Source organism: Mus musculus, chromosome 2, assembly GCF_000001635.26.
Source record: "Mus musculus strain C57BL/6J chromosome 2, GRCm38.p6 C57BL/6J".
In the NCBI taxonomy this organism is placed as follows: domain Eukaryota; kingdom Metazoa; phylum Chordata; class Mammalia; order Rodentia; family Muridae; genus Mus; species Mus musculus.
In genome coordinates, this window is record NC_000068.7 from 15,685,477 (window position 1) to 15,709,520 (window position 24,044).

General features: G+C 38.1%; 1 protein-coding gene across 1 annotated transcript in view; it reads left to right on the forward strand.

Moving 5' to 3' along the window:
• The window catches only part of Malrd1 (MAM and LDL receptor class A domain containing 1), a 729,079-nt gene that overhangs the window by 158,998 nt on the left and 546,037 nt on the right, over window positions 1–24,044 (forward strand). The window contains exons 14-17 of the mRNA NM_001310455.1: window positions 9,717–9,869; window positions 10,249–10,354; window positions 11,208–11,575; window positions 17,362–17,774. Of these exons, the coding sequence (NP_001297384.1) occupies window positions 9,717–9,869; window positions 10,249–10,354; window positions 11,208–11,575; window positions 17,362–17,774 (1,040 nt within the window). The remainder of the gene's footprint in view (window positions 1–9,716; window positions 9,870–10,248; window positions 10,355–11,207; window positions 11,576–17,361; window positions 17,775–24,044) is intronic.

Sequence of the window (24,044 nt, forward strand, 5' to 3'; positions counted from 1 at the left end):
TTGTTGTTGCTAGGTAACTGGGAGGAGTCTAGCCTGAAGATCAGAAGCTTGGGACATTGTCTATGTGACTACTCACCACATGCTTCTCTTGTGGGGGCTGTGGGAGTGGTAACTTTGACAGGAGCCAGGGTTCCAGGAGACATGAGGGAATGCCTCTGTCCCATGTAGGTGAAAATTATCACCACCGGGTTTCTCCAGGGTTCATACCTCAACTCGAGTGGAGATCAGCCTGTCTGTACATAGTCCATTGCCCCACACTACATCTTGATCCAAAGACAGCTAGGAAAAGATTGGCTTCTGTAGACAGACAGGACGGTACTCTCTTCGGCACTTGTTGGAGCTTGAGCACTAGAAGCCTGCCTACACAGAGACTCACATCCTCCATTGAGGCCACACCTATTCCAAGAAGGTCACAACTCCTAATAGGCCACCTCCCATGGGCCAGACATATTTATTTGAAATAAATTTTATTACTTCTTTTAGAATTTTTTTATGAATTGCAAATCATATCATATGAGTCCCATTTATATCACTATTTCTCTTCCCCATTACTTTTGCCAGATCTTCTTCCCCCTCATTACTCACTGTACTCAGTGTTTTCTCTCTCTCTCCTTGAACCACTGAGTCCAGTTACTATTACTCAACTACTCTTGGGTCTGGGGCCTGTCCTGAAGTGGGGCCAATATACAAGGGGTTACAGTATTATAGAGAACTGATTCTTTCTGTCCCAGAAGCTGTCAAATCCCAATAGTTTTCAGACAGCGGTGTATTTTTGTGTCCACCTTCCCCACCCCATGCTGGGATTTTTTTTTCTTTTACCTGATTAGAGGTGTGTGCTATCACAATCACTTTGTGTTCATATGTACATTTGCCCTGAGATGTCTGGAAGACAGCTTCATAAAAAGTATCTGCCACTTTAGGTTCTTACAATTTTCTTCACTTCTCCCCTGATGAACCCTAAGCATTGAAGCACAGGTATATGGTATACATGTCTCATGTAGAATTAGGTACTACAAAGATTCTTATTCTCTCTGTGTGTTGATCAGATGAAGGTTGCTGTGATAATTGACTTCTTCAAAAAGAGAAAGATGGACTCTTGTGAGTTGTCTTCTGATTGCTACATGTAGGCAGCACATAACACCTTATTTCCTTACACAAGTAAATGCAACAAAACATTATATTTTTTATTAATTAGGTATTTTCTTCATTTACATTTCCAATGCTACCCTATAAGCCACCCAACTCTCCCCCCCCCACTCCCACTTCTTGGCCCAGGCGTTCCCCTGTACTGAGGCATATAATGTTTGCAAGACCAATGGGCCTTTCTTTCCACTGATGGCCGACTAGGCCATCTTCTGATACATATGCAGCTAGAGACACGGGCTCCAGAGGCTACTGGTTAGTTCATAATGTTGTTCCACCTATAGGGTTGCAGACCCCTTCAGCTCCTTGGGTGCTTTCTCTAGCTCCTCCATTGTGGGCCCTGTGATCCATCCAATAGCTGACTGTTAGCCTCCATTTATGTGCAACAAAACATTATTGAGGACAATAATTTTTCATGGGTATTTCTTGGGGAATATATAAGATATCAGGTCTTCCAAGATGTTTTCCATAGAGAACCAGTGGTTGTTGGCTCAGTTATCTGTAATCTGCAGTGGTGGCTTTTGAAATTTATATTTATTTTATTTCACTATTTCATATATATATGGTGCTTTACCTGCAGGAATGTTTGTGCACCACATAACTACCTGATACTCAGGAATACTAGCAGATGGTGTTAAATGCCCTAGAGGTGGACTATCAGAAAGTTATTAGCTACCATGTGGGTGCTAGGAAACCTCCCAGGTTACTGTGGAAGAGAACTGAGTGCTCCTAACTCTTGAGCCATATCTCTAATCTATCATGACATTAAAAAAAAAAAATCAAAGTTTCCTACCCTCTTTTACTCAGTGTGGCATCTGCTTGTATGGATTAGATAGAAGAATTTGTGTTCAACCTCATTATATATCAGTGCACAATCCTTTAAAACACTTTAAAGTGTTTTAAAATGCTGTGTGCAATGCCTAAATTATTAGTTTGGAATTCGCTTTTGTATATTTTATACTTATTCCTTTCATCTACTCAAATGGGATCATTCAAACCTTCAAAGCAGTTCTAAGACACTGAAAGCAAAGCAAGACAGGGTCTATGTCTGGATATTTACCATCAAAAGTCTTCTTGGATTCTGTAACAGTTTCTGTAATTTCTGTAATTTCTTACTCAGAAATGTTGGCAATGCTGACAGTGATGAACCTAACCTAAAGCCATTGTAGAATTATTAGCTTTTTTTTTCTTTTTCTTTTTCTTTTTTTTTTTTTTTTTTGTCTCTGGAAACTTTATTGGCCTATTTTAGTTTTCTAAGATTATCTTTATAAAATAACATGCAAAACAATGAAATTAATCACTCTAGTTACATGCATAGATTATATTTAGATATACTACTCTAGATTTACATTTTCTATCATAGGAAAAAAATACTTTAAATTTCTTTAAAATATGTATGGCAAATGATCTGATTATAAGCATTACATAAGGTCTTAATAAATTTCCCAAATAAAATATTGTAGAGACAACTTTATCAAAACACAGTACCAAAACCTAGATTTGAAAGATTGATATATAATTTTTAAATCATAAAATATTCTACCTAATAACTCTTAAACTGGAAATCAGAACAAAATAGCTAATACTAAATGGTCATCACTGAGATCATACACGCGAGCAGCATCTCCCTGAGTAGGTTATAGTTCAAATACAAGTGTGTTTATGTGTATATACATGCCTGTACAACAAGGAGTGGTAAAAGAGGCCATGAATTTGAATGAGCATGGCTGAGTACATGAGAGAATTCAGGGGGATGAAAGGGAAGGGAGGAAACTTGTAATTGCACAATAAGCTAAAACTAGAAAAGCAAAGTTAGTACCTCTCAATATGTACTCTAGTGTTAAAAATGAATTCAGGGGTAAAAAGTTGTAAATATTTTTAAATTAATTAGAATCATTAGCTTTTATACCCATAAAGACAAGCTCTAGTTTCAGGAATTCTGGGTTAACAGGCACTCAGTTACAGATAGAAGTGCCCCTAGCACAAAGCTTACTGCATGTGAACTCTGAGGAAATAGTGCTGCAATATGGCTTTTGCAGTCGTTTCTTGTAGTGGAGATAATTGAAGAAGTCAATAATGCTCTGGAAGCAGTGACAATCCTTGAACTTCAATTATTCAAACATACCCAGAGTATTTCTCAGTAAGAAATGGCTATGGTGTGCAAAATTGTTCATGCCTGTTCTTGAAAGGTATAGCTAGGCTGGAGACTAATTTCATTTTTACGTTTGTGCGTAACTAAGCTTTTTAAAAGTACATAAGAATGTGGGAATGAAGAATGGTAGAAAGAACATTTGAGTTTTAATAATACTTTTTTTTCTATTAAAATTGTTTTCTCTTAAAATGATTTTCCATTGATTCATAGAAATTATATATAAATATGTTTATATATATAGTATATCTTTCAGTGTTTTCATACATGTACACATAGAATTGTATTGAGACCATGGAAATAAATCTGAATCCTTGAATATTTTTTGTGGTACAAGTATGTAAAGCCCTCTTTTATCTTCTTTGAAATAAAGAACATATTTCTTTTTTATTAGATATTTTCTTCATTTACATTTCAAATGCTATCCCAAAAGTCCACTTTACCCTCCCCCGCCCAGATCCCCTACACACTCACTCCCACTTCTTGGCCCTGGCGTTTCCCTGTACTGAGGCATATAAAGTTTGCAAGACCAAGGGGCCTCTATTCCCAGTGATGGCCATCTAGGCCATTTTCTGCTACATATGCAGCTAGAGATACCAGCTCTGGGGGTAGTGATTAGTTCATACTGTTATTCCACCTATAGAGTTGCAGACCCTTTCAGCTCCTTGGGTACTTTGTCTAGCTCCTTCATTGGGGGTCCTGTGTTCCATCCTATAGATGACTGTGAGCATCCACTTTTGTATTTGCCAGACACTGGCATAGCCTCACAAGAGGCAGCTATAAGAGGGTCCTTTCAGCAAAATCTTGCTGGCATATGCAATAGTGTCTGTGTTTGGAGGCAGATTATGGGATGGACCCCCGGGTTGGGCAGTCTCTGGATGGTCTATCCTTTCATCTTAGCTCCAAAATTTGTCTCTGTAACTCTTTCCACACATATTTTATTCCCTATTCTAGGGAGGAATGAAGTTTCCATGTGTTGGTCTTCCTGCTTCTTGATTTTCTTGTGTTTTGCAAATTGTATCTTGGGTATTCTAGGTTTCTGGGCTAATATCTACTTATCAGTGAGTGCATATCAAGTGACTTCTTTTGTGATTGGGTTACCTCACTCAGGATGATATCCTCCAGATACATCCATTTGCCTAAGAATTTCATAAATTCATTGTTTTTAATAGCTGAGTAGTACTCCACTGTGTAAATGTACCATATTTTCTGTATCCATTCCTCTGTTGAGTGACATCTGGGTTCTTTCTAGCTTCTGGCTATTATAAATTGGGCTGCTATGAACATAGTGGAGCATATGTCCTTATTACCAGTTGGAACATATTTGGGTATATGCCAAGGAGATGTATATCTGGGTCCTCAGGTAGTACTATGTCCAGTTTTCTGAGGAACCTCCACACTAATTTCCAGAGTGGTTGTACAAGCTTGCAATCCCACCAGCAATGAAGGAGTGTTCCTCTTTCTCCTCATCCTCACCAGCATCTGCTGTCACCTGAATTTTTGATCCTAGCCATTCTGACTGGTATGAGGTGGAATCTCAGTATTCTTTTGATTTGCATTTCCCTGATAATTAAGGATGTTGAACATTTTTTCAGGTGCTTCTCAGCCCTTCAGTATTCCTCAGTTGACAATTCTTTTTCAGCTCTGTACCCAATTATTTAATGGGGTTATTTGAATTTTTGGAGTTCAGCTTCTTGAGCTCTTTGTATATATTGGATATTAGTCCCTTATCAGATTTAGGATTGGTAAAAATTCCTTCCCAAGCATATTTCACAGTATGATGTTCCTTACTCGTCCCCTTATGTAATAGAGCACCAATGCTAGTTGCCCCATCCTATCCATGGCTTGTTAAACAGTAGCCAACTTTGACCATCCTTTCCTTTTTTCTCATTTCTGGTAGCCACCTTCTACTTTCAACTCTGCAAGATCAACTGCTTTGGGTTCCACATGGGACCCAAAGGCATGAAGTATTTGCTTTCCCTTCCTGACTTCCAAATCATGGCTATTGGGAGTAATGCAACAAAGGTTTGGGTAAAGCTGATTAATTTTCCAAAGTGTTGCTAAAGGGGTCAATTCTAAGAAAACTAAAACATATTCTCAGTGGTGCTTCTAGACCACCTGTCATTGGAATATTCATCATGTCCACAGCATCATGTTCCTTTTATCAGAAAATCAGGTTTCTTCTTTGGGTAGCTGTATGTGCTGTCTTCTGTTTTTTTATAGTAAGCATTCTTAGATCCTCTACTGAAGTTCTTCTGATGCAGAAATAACGGAATTTTTTTCACAGGGACTAACATGGTGTCTAAATATTTTTGTAGCTTTCCAAATCTATATACATTTATATTTTATTTGTATATTATATTGTTGAAATAGATATAGCTTTTAAGCTGCAAAGAATTAATCATTTCTTGCAATTTATTGTCATCTCACAGTTATTATTTCTTTTTGATTGTGAGTACCATTTTATTTTGCTTCAAAAGAGTCTAACTTTGGGAAATCATAATTATTTTTTATTTGGATATTTTCTTTATTTACATTTCAAATGTTATCCCCTTTCTTGGTTCCCTCCCCCCCAAAAACACCCTATCATATCCTCCCTCTCCCTGCTTCTAAGAGGGTGTTCCTCCACCCACCCATCCTCTCCCACCTCCCAGCCTTCGATTCCCCTACACGGGGGCATCTATCAACCCTTCATAAAACCAAGGACCTTTCCTCCCATTGATGCATAACAAAGCCATCCTTTGCTACATATGCAGCTGGAGCCATGTGTACTACTTTGTTGATGGCTTAGTCCCTGGGAGTTCAGGGGGGTCAGGTTAGTTGATAGTGTTCTTCCTATGGGGTTGCAAACCCCTTCAACTCCTTCAGTCCTTTCTCTAACTCCTCTATTGGGGACCCCACTCTCAATCTAATGGCTGGCTGTGAACGTCCACATCTGTATTTTTAAGGTTCTGGCAGAGCCACTCAGGAGAGAGCCATATCAGGTTCCTTTCAGCATGCACTTCTTGGCATCCACAATAGTGTCTGTGTTTGGTAACTGTATATGGGATGAATCCCCAGGTGGGACAGTCTCTGGATGGCCTTTCCTGCAGTCTCACTCACGAAAGTTTCCTGCTCAACACTTTATCTCCTCTGACTATTTTGTTCTCCTTCTAAGGAGAACCAAATCACCCACAGTTTGGTCTTCCTTCTTATTGAGATTTTTGTGGTCTGTGAACTGTATCTTGGTTATTTGGAGCTATGGGGCTAATATCCACTTATCAGTGAGTGTAAACCATGTGTGTTCTTTTGTGATTAGATTACCTCACTGAGGATGATATTTTCTAGTTCTATTCATTTGCCTAAAAATTTCATGAATCCATCATTTTTAATAGCTGAGTAGTACTCCATCGTGTACCACATATTCTGTATACATTCCTCTGTTGAAAGACATCTTGATTCTTTCCAGCTCCTGGCTATTATAAATAAGGCTGCTATGGACATAGTGGAACATGTGTCCTTATTACATGTTGGAGCATTTTCTGGGTATATGGCAAGGAGATGTATAGCTGGGTCCTCAGGTAGTACTATGTCCAATTTTCCGAGGAACTGCTAAACTGATTTCCAGAGTGGTTGTACCAGCTTGCAATTCCACCAGCAATGGAGGGGTATTCCTCTTTTTCTACAACCTCACCAGCATAAAAAACCTGAGTTTTTGATTGTAGCCATTCTGATTGGTGTGAGATGGAATCTCAGGGTTGTTTTGATTTGCATTTCCTTGATGACTATGGATGTTGAACATTTCTTTAGGTACATCTTAGCTACTTGGTATTCCTCAGTTGAAAATTCTTTGTTTAGCTCTGTACCCCATTTTCAAATAGGGATATCTGGTTCTCTGGAATCTAATAATATACAGCAAAACAGTAGCCAACATCAAACTGAATGGAGAGAAAATTAAAGCAATCCTAAAACTAAATTAAAATCAGGGACTAGACAAGGCTGCCCATTCTCTTCCTATCTATTAAACATCTTACTTGAAATTCTAGATAGGGCAATTAGATGAAAAAGGAGGAGAAATGGATACAACAGGGAAAGGAAGAAGTGAAAATATCACTATTTGCAGATAATATGTTCGTATACTTAAGTGACACCAAAAATTCCACCAGAGAACTCCTAAACCTGATAAACAACTTGAGCTATGTGGCTGGATATAAAACTAACTCAAACAAATCGGTAGCCTTCCACTCCTCAAAGGATAAACAGGCTGAGAAAGAAATTAGGGAAATAACACCTGTCACAATAGTAACAAATATTACATACCTTGGTGTGACTCTAACAGGTGAAAGGCCTGTATTACAATAACTTGAAGTCTCTGAAGAAAGAAATCGAAGAAGATCTCAGAAGATGGAAAGATCTCCTGTGCTCACCGATTGGCTGGATTAATATAGTAAAAATGGCCATCTTGTAGAAAGCAATCTACAGATTCAATGCAATCTCCACCAAAAATTCCAAATCAATTCTTCATAGAGTTAGAAAGAGCAATTCTTAAATTCAGTTGGAATAACAAAAAACACAGGATAGTGAACACTATTCTCAACAAAACAAGTTCTTCTGGGGGAATCACCATACCTGATCTCAAGCTATATTACAGAGCAATACTGATTAAAACAAAACAAACAAAGAAACAAACAAAAAACAACTGTATGGTATTGGTACAGAGGCAGGCAGGAAGATCAATGGAATAGAATTGAAGACCCAGAAATGAACCCACACACTTGATTTTTGACAAAGAAGCCAAAACCATCCAGTGGAAAACAGACAGCCATTTTAACAAATGGTAATGGTTCAACTGAAGTTCAGCATGTAGAAAAATGCAAATCGATCCATTCTTATCTTCTTGTATAAAGCTGAAGCCCAAGTGGGTCTAGGACCTCCACATAAAACCAGATAAACTGAAACTTATAGAGAAGACAGCAGGTAAGAGCCTCGAACACATGGGCACAGGGGAAAAAATCCTGAACAGAATACTAATAGCTTATGCTGTAAGATCAAGAATCAACAAATGGGACCTCATAAAATTGCAAAGTTTCTGTAAGGCAAAGGACACTGTCAATAAGACAAAATGCAACCAACAGATTGGGAAAAGATCTTTACCAATCCTACATCTGATGGAGGACTAATATCCAATATATACAAAGATCTCAAGAAGAGAAATCATTATTCTAAGTGTGAAATGCATTCTTCATTGTGTGTATTGATAATTGTGTCTGCTAATTGAGATATGGCTTTTATTTATTTACTGAAGTACTCAGTATTTAAAAGTGTTTTAGATGCCTTTACACATTCCACTGATTTTGACAAGAGTCGAAGTGATATGCTGGTCAAATTTCAGGAAGGAAATTTAATAGAAAATAAACATATATTTGAGAGAAATGTCAAACATTAGATGTAATATGCATATCTCATACATAAGTAGCATTTTCAAAATTTAGAATGATTTATCACTGGCTTAAAATGCTCTTAGTAAAAAAGTCTAATTTTATATACTTCATACTTTCATCCACAGATGGTTGCTTCTTTCCTTACACCTTTATAAGGACATAGTTCATGTCCTTAGCCACAAGTAGCCAGTGGTAAAGGGTATCAATGAATCAATCACAAATGGCAATCATTTTTCACTGGCTGCCCATTACACTAAGGGAAATTAGATCATGCCTTCTGGCTTTTCTTTTTTTCCAATGTAATAACCAGATTTTTCTCTTTTTTTCCAAACTATTATATTAAAGGATATTTTATAACTTGCTCATTTGTGGCCTTGATGACATTGCACACTTTTCCCTAAGCTCCCTTTTGTTCTTCATAAAGAAGCCCCGTCTTCATCACCTTTGGCATAGGGACCTTGTGGAACTGTATGAAATATTGAGCACCGAGGTTCTTGTGTAGGCACCCCTAATGCTGCACTCTTGATGTTCATGACTTCTGTTCTTCCTGACCATTCCCTTATTTGTTCACTAGAAGAGTTTGTGAGCATTAACTGATTTCTAGGCATATTTTCTCGGAAAACATTCTACCTTCTACACAATTCAGGTGACACACATGCCAATATTTGAAATACAAACTCCTATAGAAACAAACTCCCTGCTAATGTTGAAGGAGGAGAAATTAAGCGATTTTTAGAATGATGTAGCAAATGTTAGCAATTCCTTAACCAACAAAGCTAAATGATGCTGGTTCCTAGAAAAGAATGTTTGGGAAAAATGAATTTATGAAATTGAGAATTCTGCCTTTTCTTTCTAGTATGAGAAGCATGTCCCATTTTCAGTCCTAGAATGATCTTAATTTTCCTTCTGTGACTTTTTGTACCTGTGAGGCTATATCCACTTGAGTGCTACATTCCTAAAGCAGGGGACTCTGGAAATCTAAGAGTCTCATTTCTCTTCTTTAGTTGCTGATTGTGACTTTGAAGCAAACAGCTGTGGGTGGTTTGAAGCCAGTGGTGGTGACCATTTTGACTGGGTGTGGAGCTCCCAAAGTAATCTTTCTGCTGATTTAGAACAACAAGCTCCACCTAGAGATCACACTCATGGTACAGCTCAAGGTAAGCCCCTAAAGATGTTTTACACACACCTATAGACTGCTGGGTTAGACCTGGGAATCTGTGTGTGAAGATCACAACATGATAGGACAATACTGACAGTCAGCTGAGTTGCCTGCAAGAAATGATTTCTTTATGGGTAATATGACTGGAATTGAGACCATTTTGCCTTCATTAACTGAAATTAAAAATTGAGTGTTGACATCATCCAAATGCAGGTATAAATACAAAAGCAAATTTTAGTATTGATATTGACTTTTTATTGTTGTGCAACTTTAATGGACATGAACACACTTGGCATTGCATTAAGAGACAGAAGGGCTCTCACTGTATTGTAGAATTCAGTAGGTAAACTTAATACTTTGTTTTTACATCCCCACAGGGCATTTCATGTTCATTTTGAAGACGAGCAACAGCTTGTTTCAAACTGCTAAACTTCAGAGCCCAACTTTCAGCCAGACTGGGCCTGGGTGCACAATGTCATTCTGGTAACTATATATGATGGTAAATTATCCTCATAGGATGGTGGCTGCAGGTCTATCCCTGCACTTGCCAGCTATTCAAGTTTTATCTCTGGATGCACTTTATAATGATGACTGCACTAAGTTAAAACAATTGTGACTTCAGAGTATAATATCAGTATTGGTTAATCTATTTCTTACGATGAAAGGAGGGCTTCCCTTCTACCACTGGCTTTTAACTTAAATGGGAATCTCCCTGTGTCTTACAAGAGAGTTATTTCAGTAGACAAATTCTTTCAAATGGCCAATTACAAGTACTGCAGGAAAGAAATGCGTCTGTTGCCACAATTAACTCGAAATTGCATACACTAGCAAGATTTTGCTGAAAGGACCCAGATATAGCTCTCTCTTGTGAGACTATGCCGGGGCCTAGCAAAGACAGAAGTGGATGATCACAGTCAGCTATTGGATGGATCACACGGCCCCCAATGGAGGAGCTAGAGAAAGTAGCCAAGGAGCTAAAGGGAACTGCAACCCTATAGGTGGAACAACAATATGAACTAACCAGTACTCGGGAGCTCTTGTCTTTAGCTGCATATGTATCAAAAGATGGCCTAGTCGGCCATCACTGCAAAGAGAGGCCCATTGAACTTGCAAACTTTATATGCCCCAGTACAGGGGAACGCCAGGGCCAAAAAGGGGGAGTGGGTGGGTAGGGGGTTGGGGGGGGGGTGGGTATGGGGGACCTTTGGTATAGCATTGAAAATGTAAACGAGGAAAATACCTAATTTAAAAAAAAAGAAATTGATCGGAGAGGAAACACAGAAAGATCAACTATGTAGTGTCTCTTATAATGTATTCATATATCATGTTTTTTCAGGTTTTATAACTATGGACTGTCAGTGGGGGCAGCTGAGTTGCAGCTACATCTAGAAAATTCCAGGGACACCACTGCCCTCTGGAGAGTGCTATATAACCAAGGCAACCAGTGGTCAGAGGCAACTGTCCAGCTTGGACGCCTCACTCAACCCTTCTATCTGTCACTAGAGAAAGTCAGTCTGGCAGTTTATAGTGGGGTCTCTGCGGTTGATGACATCCATTTTGAAAACTGTGCTCTTCCTCCTCCTGTGGAGAGCTGTGATGAACCAGACCACTTCTGGTGTAGACAGACGAAGGCTTGCATCGGAAGGCATCAGCTCTGTGATCTGGTTGATGATTGTGGAGATTATACAGATGAGACTGGCTGTGGTAAGTTAATTAGTTACTTTTTAAAATTAAGTTATTGGGGGGCTTACTATATTTAGCCTCCCTTTCTGGTTAGTAAGTATTGGTCTTGATTAGTTCACTGCCATTAGTTCACTAAGATATAATTGAAAAGTTGATGAATTCTGTATGGCTTGTTAATCAAATTAACTAGACATGTCAGTATTATTTGTTTGTTTTTTATTATTATGTCTGTATGTTATGTGTATGAATGCTTATGCATGCCATAGTGCTTTGTGGAGGTCAGAGAACAACTTGCCTGAGTCAATCCCCTCCTTCCACCATGTGGGTTCTGAGGATCAAGTTGTCAGTTGTAATGGCAAGTACCTTTAAAGCTGAGCAATCTTGCAAGCTCCTTGCCATTCATTCTTAAGTAGGTTTACTTCTAGAGAAACCTTGATTAAAAATGATGACAGCATTCCTACCTTCATGTGCTTCACAGTCTAACTGAAAAGATAGACATTCAAGTATTATTCATGAAATATATAATGACAATTTTAACTGGAACTGTGGAGAAAGCTATGGTGCAGCTTTATAGAATAGTAAAATTGGGTTTCCTGCAGGCGATGACTTAGCTAAGATCTGAAACATGGTAAGTGAAACTTACATTCAAAAGTCATTATGTATGAGACAGATGAAAGTTAGGGTGCATAAAGAGAGCACAAATCAGATATAGCATAGTAAGGAGGCCGAGGTCATCGATCGATCATTGTGATCCACACTGAAGGAACATTCTTTATTTCAAAGGTATTTAGAGTGGTGATAGCACTAAAATCTGACATATGCAAATGTCACTGTGGGTGTTGTGGAACGAGTATATTTGGGCACACACCTGAGAGATAACTTGGGGAGCATTGCAGCAGCCCATTGGTGACAATGAACTGCTTTGACAATGAGGTCTGAGTCAGGGGGAAGGAAGAGAGGACCTGTGTATGGGTCTCTTGTTTGTTTTGTTCTGATTTCCAGGAGCTGATAGGGAAGTGCCAAAGCTCAGAGTTTTTCTGGTTTCAAACTGCAAAATGTTTGTGTTATCTTGAAATGGTCTGGCCCTCAGTTTGCGGAGCCTGGCTTCCACTGATCATGTGCTTACAACTGCAAATAAAGTAGCCATTAGCAGAATTATTTGTTTACAAAATATGTTACAAAATTGTTTCTAGCATTCGTGGACTACTATTTTTGTCTAAGAACAATTTATAAATTTTAAGGTTATGTGTTTCAAAAATTAGAAAACTCATCAGAAAAGAAACTGAAAACACTAAATGCTCAATACTGCTGTACGTAACTTTCAGATAGGAATTTCCATATAAGTTACTGTGGAATGCTTTGTGTAATATGATCTTTGACATACATATTACAAAAATATATTAAAATTCAAATTATTATTTAAATCATTAAATGAACACAACTCTTATTTGAGTGACTAGAGTTAACATTGAGTTTAACAGTGGTAATCATATAATATGTAGTTTTTCAAAATCTAATTTAATCTTTGGAAATGAGTAAAAATATTTTTAGCTTTCTAAAATTCTCACAGTAGTTTTTGAACATTGTGACATTAATAGAATCAAGTGTGATGTATCATAATATAAATAAATATAATCATAATTTCAACATAGTTCTTTCTTATTTAATGGTCCTGAGAAATAACAGCAGCACCCACTTACCTTAATTGAATATACTACACATTACACATCCCCATATTTAGAATGAGTTTCCTGCAGGGTGCCCAGAAATGTGGTCTTTTCTTGAAGGGTGGAGCTCCACATTCCACAAGATTAAATGTAGAGTCAGTATGTCCATGGTCAATGTAAAAACTTGTTGGTTTTAGTGTCAGTTTTATGTCAAAAACTCAGCAATTTGACATGGTCCTTCTGCTTCACAGCCAACGACTGACATGTGGGACGTACCTAGAATGTCCCTAGTTCACACCACAGCTGGCTTTGTTAGTCACAAGCAAGCAGTCAGCAGATGCAAGCCTGTCTTCCTGCTGACATCTGCTCACTGATTCCCTTCATTAGGTCCAAGCTTCTCCTCTGGGCTGTCTACACAGATGTTTGGTTGTAGCCCAGTTGTTTTGATTCGCCTGCAGTCTCATTGATTGTTCAGGGTGCTTGCTCACCTTTGGCACCAACAACCATCAATGAGGTGAATAGCTAAAAGACAGTTGACATTAATATTTTAAATATTAGCATATAAATGAAGCTAAAATGTGAAACTACCTATGAATTCTAGATCTCTTCTCCTCAGCCCAGTACTTCCAAATGCATATTTTTATCCCATTTCTTTTCTAAAGCAAATACCTCATGCCAACAAGATCCTCATGTCTTGAAAAATGAACATGCTCCAATACTACCCTAAAAATAGACTACTTGATTGATAAGGTCCTAGTCAATTCTTTGTAAGTTTGAGTAAATGATGTCAGAAGTTTAAAAGCCCAAGCTCCCTTTGTATTCTGTGATGGGAATATAAATGAATACAGTCACTGTGGAAAGTAGAATGATTTGTCAACATACCCAAAAATAGAGCTACCCCTTGGTTTGTTATAGTTGTACCATTACTGGGCATATAGCTGAGAGAGCACAAGGTAGCATATAATGGGTATTGCTGTAGAGTGGCTATGTTTATTCATGAGAGCCGACTTAGGAGATCAGCCTTAATACCCTTCACTGGAATAAATAGACATATTCAAAGCTGTGCATATAGCCCATGGCATTATATTCAGGCACAAACAAGAACAAAAGCATGTCATATACAGAAAAAATGATAAAACTAGAGACCATCATAAGGAGTGAAATAAACTAGACTTAGAATGTCAGATTATATGTTTATCAAAAAATAAAAAAGATATTAAGATAAGTTCTATGGGGGTATGGTGAAGTATGGGAGAAGTGGGTGCCTCAGTGGGCCCATGCCAAGGCATCCCTTCCCCATAAGAGACCAACACACGATGCTATAGGATAGAATAGAGTTTATTGAGAGCATGGGGAGTGGAGTTAAGAGAGTAGTAGAGGCAGAGAAAGGAAGAGAGGAGAAAGTAGAGAAGTAAAAGTAGAGTCTGGCCATGACCACGTGGAGGGGGTGGGGGGAAGTGAATGGGGACAGAGGGAGATCAAGTAGGCAAGAGGGAAGGGAGGGAAGCAGGAGTAAGAGAGAGAGAAGAGGGGACAAGCAGCCCCTTTTATAGGGCCAGGCCTACCTGGCTATTACCATGTAACCATAGGTAGGAGCATACCTGTCTGTTGCCAGGTAACTGTGGGGGTAGAGTCCAGACAGAATACAAACAGATATGTATTCCTTTCTGTCATGTGTAAAATCTAACGGAAAATAGATGAGATTGTTTAAGAGACATGGCACAGCAGTTAAGAGCTCTTACTGCTCTTATTCTGCTTCTGTTCCCAGCACCCACATGGCAGCTCACAGCTGTTTATAAATTCAATTCAGGTGATCCAAAACCTTTTCTAATCTCCACAGGCTCCTGAATGCTTGTGGTCCAAATATGTACACTAAGGCCTGCACACACACACACACACACACACACACACACACACAGACACACACACACAAATATTAGAAAAAAATAGATGGCATGTAATTGGAGCTATTAAAAAAGAGGAAGATAATCAGGAAGGAAGAAGAACTTTTCAATGGCTGTGGTAAGACATCAGGACCAGGCAACTTATGTAAGACAGTTTAACTGGGGGTTTATAGTTTCAGAAGATGAGAGTTCCTGACCATTATGGTAGAGAACATGGGAACAGACCAGGTAGTCATGGCACCAGAGCTGTATCATACAGCCAGAACCACATAGCCAATGCTACCAAATTTGGCTGCATGCTTAGGATTCAACCTGATCCCTCTTCCTGAATCACATTTTCATAAGATTTCTTTTGTTGCATTAACTTTTTTTATGATTTGGAGGCTTTGCTGCAGGGGTTATTTTCCTGAGGAGACCACTCTTTCTATTCCCTTCCAGTCTGACCTCATTAAGTCTTTTCAATATAAGTCTTGGCTCCAGCATTACATTTCCTGGAACTTCTTTTCTTTCCTCTTTTTTTTTTCTTTTCTTTTTTGAGACAGGATTTCTCTGTGTAGCTCTGGCTGTCCTGGAACGGTAGATCAGGCTGGCCTCGAACTCAGAAATCTGCCTGCCTCTGCCTCCCAAGTGCTGGGATTAAAGGCCTGTGCCACCACTGCCCAGCTACTTTTTTCCTCAAACTGTACATTTTGTATTTTTTTGTGTTTGGCCTTGCTTCCTCCTCTTTCTTATAGATTTGCATGATTATTACAAGATAGAGTCAATTGAGGCTGTCTTGAAATCTTCTTACGCAACAAGATTAGTTTCAAGTTCTTCAATTAAGCCTCAGAGTCTTAGAACAAGAGCAAAAATCAGACCCACTTTTTACCAAATCTCACAAGAAAGATCTAGCTCAGTGGCTAATATCTTTCCCCTATGAATCCTCTTAAGTTGGGCCTTCATAAGGGGAAAGATCAATGAGGATGAACTGTAAACCATTATACTAGGGGCTGAGATAAAACAGTTTAGATTAAATCAGAATATGGGAATGTACTGAGTAGTTTTACAGAGAGAAGGAAATAGTAACACTGCCATTGGAGGATCGTGATTTAATAGCAGCTGTTTTGAGACTTTTGGAGCTTTGGTAGAGAGAAATAAAAGAACTCTGTGAGTGAGATTTGAGTAATCCCTCATCAGTATTTGAAATATGTAAAGTTTGCCTAGTAGAACAGCATTTGTTTGAGATTTCTTACTTTGATATAAGCAACTTTTCCATAATACTCAGGTGATCCAAACGCTGACACCATTGCATACACTAGCAAGATTTTATCGAAAGGACCCAGATGTAGCTATCTCTTGTGAGACTATGCTGGGGCCTAGCAAACACAGAAGTGGATGCTCACAGTCAGCTAATGGATGGATCACAGGGCCCCCAATGGAGGAGCTAGAGAAAGTAGCCAAGGAGCTAAAGGGATCTGCAACCCTATAGGCGGAACAACATTATGAACTAACCAGTACCCCGGAGCTCTTGACTCTAGCTGCATATGTATCAAAAGATGGCCTAGTCGGCCATCACTGGAAAGAGAGGCCCATTGGACACGCAAACTTTATATGCCCCAGTACAGGGGAACGCCAGGGCCAAAAAGGGGGAGTGGGTGGGTAGGGGATTGGGGGTGGGTGGGTATGGGGGACTTTTGGTATAGCATTGGAAATGTAAATGAGCTAAATACCTAATAAAAAATGGAAAAGAAAAGAAAAATAAATAAATAAATAAAACTATTTGGGTCAATTAAATCCACAACTCACACGTGACTTCTGAGCTTTGGTGGGTTTGTTTCTTTGTTTTTTCGTGTGCCCTTGTTGGCACACACAGCTAAGTTTGAAATGCACTCAGTCAAAAATGTGTTTCAGTCATGATCCTTTGCCTGAGATGATATAATTGTTGTGCTGGGATTAAACTTAGGTTGCCGTGCATGCTAGACAAGTGCTCTACCTCTAAGCTATACCACCAGCCCAGGGGTATGTTATCAGAAAGGAAGATGAAAGCACATTAAACATCTTTAGAAGATAATGTTCTATGCATTTCATCTTCACTCCATGAAATATTATTAGGTGTCTGGTAATGACACTACTCATAGGTATGTTTTATGTCACATTTGAAAACTACTACAGCTTATCTTTTTGTGTATCAGTATGTGTTTTTAATCGCTCTTATTGTCCCTTATTCTCCATTGATGATGTTTAATATCATTTACAGCACCAGGACTACAGTGTAACTTTGAAAATGGAATTTGTAACTGGGAGCAAAGTACAAAGGATGACTTCAACTGGACCAGATACCAGGGTCCTACTTCAACGATGAACACAGGCCCAATGAAGGACCATACACTGGGCACAGCCAAAGGACACTACCTTTACATTGAAACCTCAGGGCCACAGGGATTTCAAGACAAAGCTGTTTTACTTAGCCCCATTCTTAATGCCACTGAAGCAAAAGTCTGCACCTTCCGCCTGTACTATCACATGTTTGGAAAGCATATTTATCGGCTGGCTATCTACCAGAGAATTTGGAGCAATACCAAGGGACAGCTGCTGTGGCAGATATTTGGGGATCAAGGCAACAGATGGATAAGAAAAGACCTCAGTATTACCAGCAGGAAGCCCTTTCAGGTAAGATAATGGGTTTCATAATATATACTTGAAATGTTTCCTAATATCTTAGCAGTGTGAAACATCGTGGCATTCTTGAATTAAAAGCTGGTGGTATTGGATCAAAGTTACTTTGAAATGCATTCATCATTTACAGGAAGGTGTGCTAAGACTCTTTGAATTGCTTTGCTTCATGACTACCTCAGTAATGTATGTTTAACAGTTCCTCAGATGAATGCTTGACACTCGAAACAGCTGCAGGTCCCTCCAATGTTAAGGGTTTTTTCTACTGAAATTAAAATATGAAAAGAAAGAAGAGTTTGGCATAAGATATGAATTCTGCAGACTGCAAACTCATAAATATATGCTTTTGAATACATCGTTTGACATTTTAAAATGAGCAGCTGAAATCCAGGCAAAGTGTATTTTTTATTTTTTTTTTCATTTATTTTTAACTGGAATGCATATACATTGCATGCAGTTCTGGGTTTCATAAAGGCAGTTTATTTTATGTATGTCAAGCACTTTGATGATATTCACCCTTTGTACCCTGTATTTTCTCCTTCTTCATATTTAGTCTGTCTTATGTATATAAAATATGGAATCTACACATGTGAAAAAGCATGCAATATTTGACTTTTTCAGTCTGGCTTATTTCACTTAATATAATTGATTCTAGTTAGATCAATTTTCCTATGAATGACACAATTCATTCTTTTTATGGCTAAATGAAGCTGCATTATGTATATGCCACAGGTTTTTTTGCTCATTCAGCTATTGTTTAACACCTAAATTGATGGCATTTTTTGGCTGCTGTGAACTTTTCTTCAGGAACTATGGATGTCCAGGCTTCCCTATGGTGTGCTGACTTACAAGCATTTCCTTACCAATCTTGGTTCATCTGTTTCCTGTGACCTCTTGGTCCAGCACTGGTATAGCTGGGATAGAATAGCCATAAAGAAAACAAATAACAAATGTGTGAATTTGGGGAAAGGGAACTCTTCTACACTGCTTGTTAGAATGTGATTTCATGTAGCCACTAAGGAGGTCAGCATGAAGCATCCTACAGAACTGCAATCTAAACTATACTAGGCAGAAAAAGCACACTCTTTATTAAATAACACATAGCTGCTCCAGTGAAGAACCCAAGTTTGAATCCACATCTCCTCATTCCTGGTGCAATGTTTTGGTTTGGTTGGTTGGCATTCTTTTTAATTCTACATTTGACCTGTCTTCTAAAACACACTGGGCAAATTCTGCTTTTCTTATCACTTCCATTAAGTGATTAAATCAGAAACCCCCTTGTTTTCAGTTCTGTAGTTATAAGGGAGACTATTTCAGAGAAGTTCTCATTAACCTCAGCCATAAAAGCTTGTAAGTAACAGAGACAGGATTTAAGCTTGACAGAGTTTGTAAATGATTGACATTTCTCTTTTTACCATTACTTCTTGAAGCCTGTAGCATATAGGGCATTGAGTATAGGTTTTCTCCTTTTTAAAAAAGATTTCTGTATATAATATACTATGAGAAACTTTATATCTATCCTTGGCTCAAAATCCTGAGTTTTAGGGGTTTTTGTTTGTTTGTTTGTTTTTGTTTTTGTTTTTCCATGTGCTAAATTTCTTTCCATTACCAATATTGAAAGCATTGTCTCAATCAGAGTGCCTAAATCATGTAACCTATTTTATAGATGCAACCTTGCTCCAAGCCATCTTTTGAGAACAGCTAACAATCAGAGGTACCATTGAATATGATTCAGCCAGTAAAGAGCACATGGGGAGCTGGGAGTGGTGGCACACCCCTTTAATCCCAGTACTTTGGAGGCAGAACTCAGGATTTGAATTTGAGACCAACCTGGTCTACAGAGTGAGTTCCAGGACAGCCAGAGCTATACAGAGAAACCCTGTCTCGAGCCCCGCCCCCCCGAAAAAAAAGAGCACATGATTTTTTTTTTCAGAAATATATATGTTGAAGACATGATATTTAATCTGCCACAGGTAGTGTGATATCTTACAGTTTTTCCATAAATTCATGCTGCAATTCAATCAATAATATTAAGTAATTCATTCTTAATGTCTAAGCCATTTGTAATTCAAACTAATTTCTTACTCAGGGCATTAACTCTTTTTGTGAAGTTTACTCAATAATTGGTTTCCATATGAAAGAAACTTCATAGGGAGGTTGCTACACAGCCAGGTGAACTTAGGACTTATCAAAGCACCCTTTGTCATGAATCAAAACTTGATAGCTGAGTATTGAAACCCATCATGAGTCACATAGAAAGTGTTCTCTGTGATCTTAACCAGCCTGTCTCCTAACAAAATCACTTTTAAATAAATGTTCTTTTATACTCTTAAATGAAAGACACCCAGAAAATGGCAACAGGGAATATTTTGGATATGGTATAGGCGGGTCAAGGTAGCTAACATGGAGTCCAATTAATTCAAGAAGTTATGTTTCTCCATTGTGTAGCAGGTACTCATAGTATCTGTTCCAAGAAACAATAGAAGCATCAATGCTTTCATTAGCTGTAAGAACATAAGGAAAATTATTCATTCACTACCCAGCAGATAAGAGGTTCTCATGAAGTACTTGCCTAAAAGAAAAACTCACTGACATTTTAGGATCATTCACTTAAAACCAAATGAATAGGATAGGACTGTATTATATATGTAGGAGTTCTTGTTTGCCTTTCATGTTAGTTGTGTAGCACAGCCAATAAAGGCTCTACAAATTGTTATAGATAATTAATTGAAATTTCCATCTGAATTCTATTATGAGTCACTGTCACATACTGGATATGAAATGCCATATATATTGAATAGTTTAGTCAATATCACAATCAAGATAATGAATACTTACCACATTTCAGAAATTGCCTCCTGTGCTTATGTGAAACATCCTTTAGACCGTTCTCAGCATTTGACAACTACCACCAGTTTTCTGTGACTCTTACACTTTTATATAAAAGGAATTCCAGAGCATGAAATCATCCTTCACCTAGCTCATCTAGTACAATTATTTTTAAATTTATTATTTATTTATTTATTAGCATATGTCAATAATTCATTTGGATAAAGCACAGTTTATGCATCAACTTGTTAAATGCAATATGGGCCAGTATAAATAAAACTGATTTGAGAAGTTGTATGCATGTACTCATATAAACAATGACACATTCTCCTAAGTGAGTAACCAACTGATTTATCTGTATTTGAGAGACTTATGCTTATCTTTACAGGAAACTTTTTCTTGGCTTTACTGTTCAAAAATTTTCATTCATATAAACAATATATGGTAATTTTAGGTCTAAGTCAATACCTATTATATTACTAGTCTTTTAAATTTATCTCTGTTAAGGATGATGGAAGCATTTAACTGCAATTTTAACTGGCTATGCTGTGGTATGATCTATGTTGAGCACAGTTTTCATGAGAGTAATTGTCCAGGAAATATGTGTTTGGATTATATTTTGCAGCCTTTTGCAGTATTTTGAAATTGACTCATTATTGTATTTTTACATATTACAATTGGTAGTCCTTTAATAGAGATGTGATTTACAATACAGTTTTATTACTGTAAAACCTATTATAGTGTCTGTAATTCAGATGTTCAGTAACTGTTTACTGAATGATTATTTGACAGAGCTCATATTTAGTAAGTAGAAAGTTAGGACTGTTTGCTGTACATTAGTTTGATTTCTATCACCTCCTAATCTAATAATTTATTGGGAATTTTAAATTGCCAAAGTAATTTCTTAGATCATGGCAACAATGGATGGCTTTTTATAAGATTATGATTTGGTAGTTATGATTTTCTTCAATAACTTTGAAAGAGCTGGAAAGATGGCTTAGTATGCAAACTTCTTGCTGTATAAATGTGAGAGACTGGGTTCAAATTCTCAGAAAATATCAAAAGTCATACACAATAGTAGATATCAGCATCCCCATTTCTCTTATACTGAAATCTGAGCAGGGACAGGAGAATTCTCAAAGATGTATGGACAAGCTAACTAGGCATATTCAGTGGTGAACAAGAGTCCCAAACAAGATGGAAATACAAAACAAAAATTAAAGCTAGCCTCTGGCCTCTACACATACACTGCAGCTTGGGAATGCCTACACATATACAAATACACACTTAACACATGTGTGTATACATGCTCAGAGTAAATTTAAAAATTATTCTCTTTTAAAATTTGGACATTATTACATTATTTGTATTTTATATTCAATAGTTGTGAACTTTACATAAAACATACTCATTTTTATTTTGACAGGTTAGTGTAACTTTAGATTAATATTTACATTAAAATGATAGTTTTAGTTAACCCCTAAATAGTTAACAGTAGATTTCTCCATTTTTTCCTTGTGATCAAATTATTGTTCTCATATCAGTTATATAAATATTCTTTGGAAAGTAAAGATTTGGGGGCTGGTGTAATGTTTCAATGAGACAGGGTTTTTGCTCTAATCCTATCTACCCAAATTTTACCCTGAAAACCACATAGAAAAATGGGGGGAAATGTAACTCCAGAAAGCAAGTTGTCTTCTTACTGGCACAGGATGCTAGCCCAGATACGTACAGTAAATAAATAAATAAACAAATAAATAAATAAATATGTAATAAGTTAAAAGAAAAGAAACATTGGGGTCCCTTCAGGTCAGTGCCAGCACAGGGTCACCTGGGCACAGAGTCAGTGGATACCCCCAAGGTCCCTAGAGGACTCTCCACTAGATCTTAGGACCTCTGGTGAGTGCAACACAACTTCTGTTCCAATCCAATCGAGCAGGAACTGAGACAGCATTAGGGAAGAAGAAAACCCAGCCTGACCAGGGTAACAAATCCCTTCCAGTCGGCTCCAGCACCTGGTCACCTTGGGCACACAGTCAGCGGACACTCCCAAGGTCCCTAGAGGACAGCTTCTGAGACAGACCCTTTTTCTCACTCCAGATATCTGAACACCTTCCCTGCCAGAGGAGAGGTGTCTGCCATGCTTTGCCAGAGCACCTGGCTGAAACATCTTAGTATCCAGATCACTCCAAGACTAGTCTGCTCAGGTGAGAGTGTGGATTACAGAACCTAATAGCTTCTGTGACAGGCCGAAGCAACATAGCTTCTGAGACAGGCCCTGTTTCTGGCCTTCATCTTCTGCCAGGAAGCAGGTCCGAAAGCCAGATATCTGTGCACCTTCCCTGTAAGAGGAGAGCTTGCCTGCAGAGAGTGCTCTGACCACTGAAACTCAGAAGAGATCTAGTCTCCAAGGCCTGCTGATAAAGGCTAACAGACTCACAAGAGGAACAAGCTCTAACCAGAGACAACTATAACAATTAACTTCAGAGATTACCAGATGGCGAAAGAATCTTACTAACAGAAACCAAGACCACTCACCATCAACAGAACGGAGCACTCCCACCTCGCCCAGTCCTGGGCACCCCAACACAACTGAAAAGCTAGACCCGGATGGATTTTAAAGTGTATCTCATGATGATGGTAGAGGACATCAAGAAGGACTTTAGTAACTCACTTAAAGAAATACAGGAGAACACTGCTAAAGAGTTATAAGTACTTAAAGAAAAACAGGAAAATACAACCAAACAGGTAGAAGTCCTTAAAGAAAAACAGGAAAACACATCCAAACAGGTGATGGAAATGAACAAAACCATACTAGACCTAAAAAGGGAAGTAGACACAGTAAAGAAAACCCAAAGTAAGGCAATGCTGGAGATAGAAACCCTAGGAAGGAAATTTTGAACCATAGATGTGAGCATCAGCAACAGACTACAAGAGATGGAAGAGAGAATCACAGGTGCAGAAGATTCCATAGAGAACATGGGCACAACAATCAAAGAAAATGCAAAATGCAAAAAGATCCTAACTCAAAACATCCAGGAAATCCAGGACACAAAGAGAAGACCAAACCTACAGATAATAGGAGTAGATGAGAATGAACATTTTCAATTTAAAGGGCCAGCAAATACCTTCAACAAAATTATAGAAGAAAACTTGCCAAACCTAAAGAAAGAGATGGACATGAACATACAAGAAGCCATAGAACTCCAAATAGACTGAACCAGAAAAGAAATTCCTCCCAATACATAGTAATCAGAACAAAAAAGCACTAAATAAAGATAGAATATTAAAAGCAGTAAGGGAAAAAGGTCAAGTAACGTATGAGGTCAGGCCTATCAGAATTACACCAGACTTTTCACCAGAGACTATGAAAGAAAAAAGATCCTGGACAGATGTTATACAGACACAAAGAGAACAAAAGTGTCAGGCTATTATACC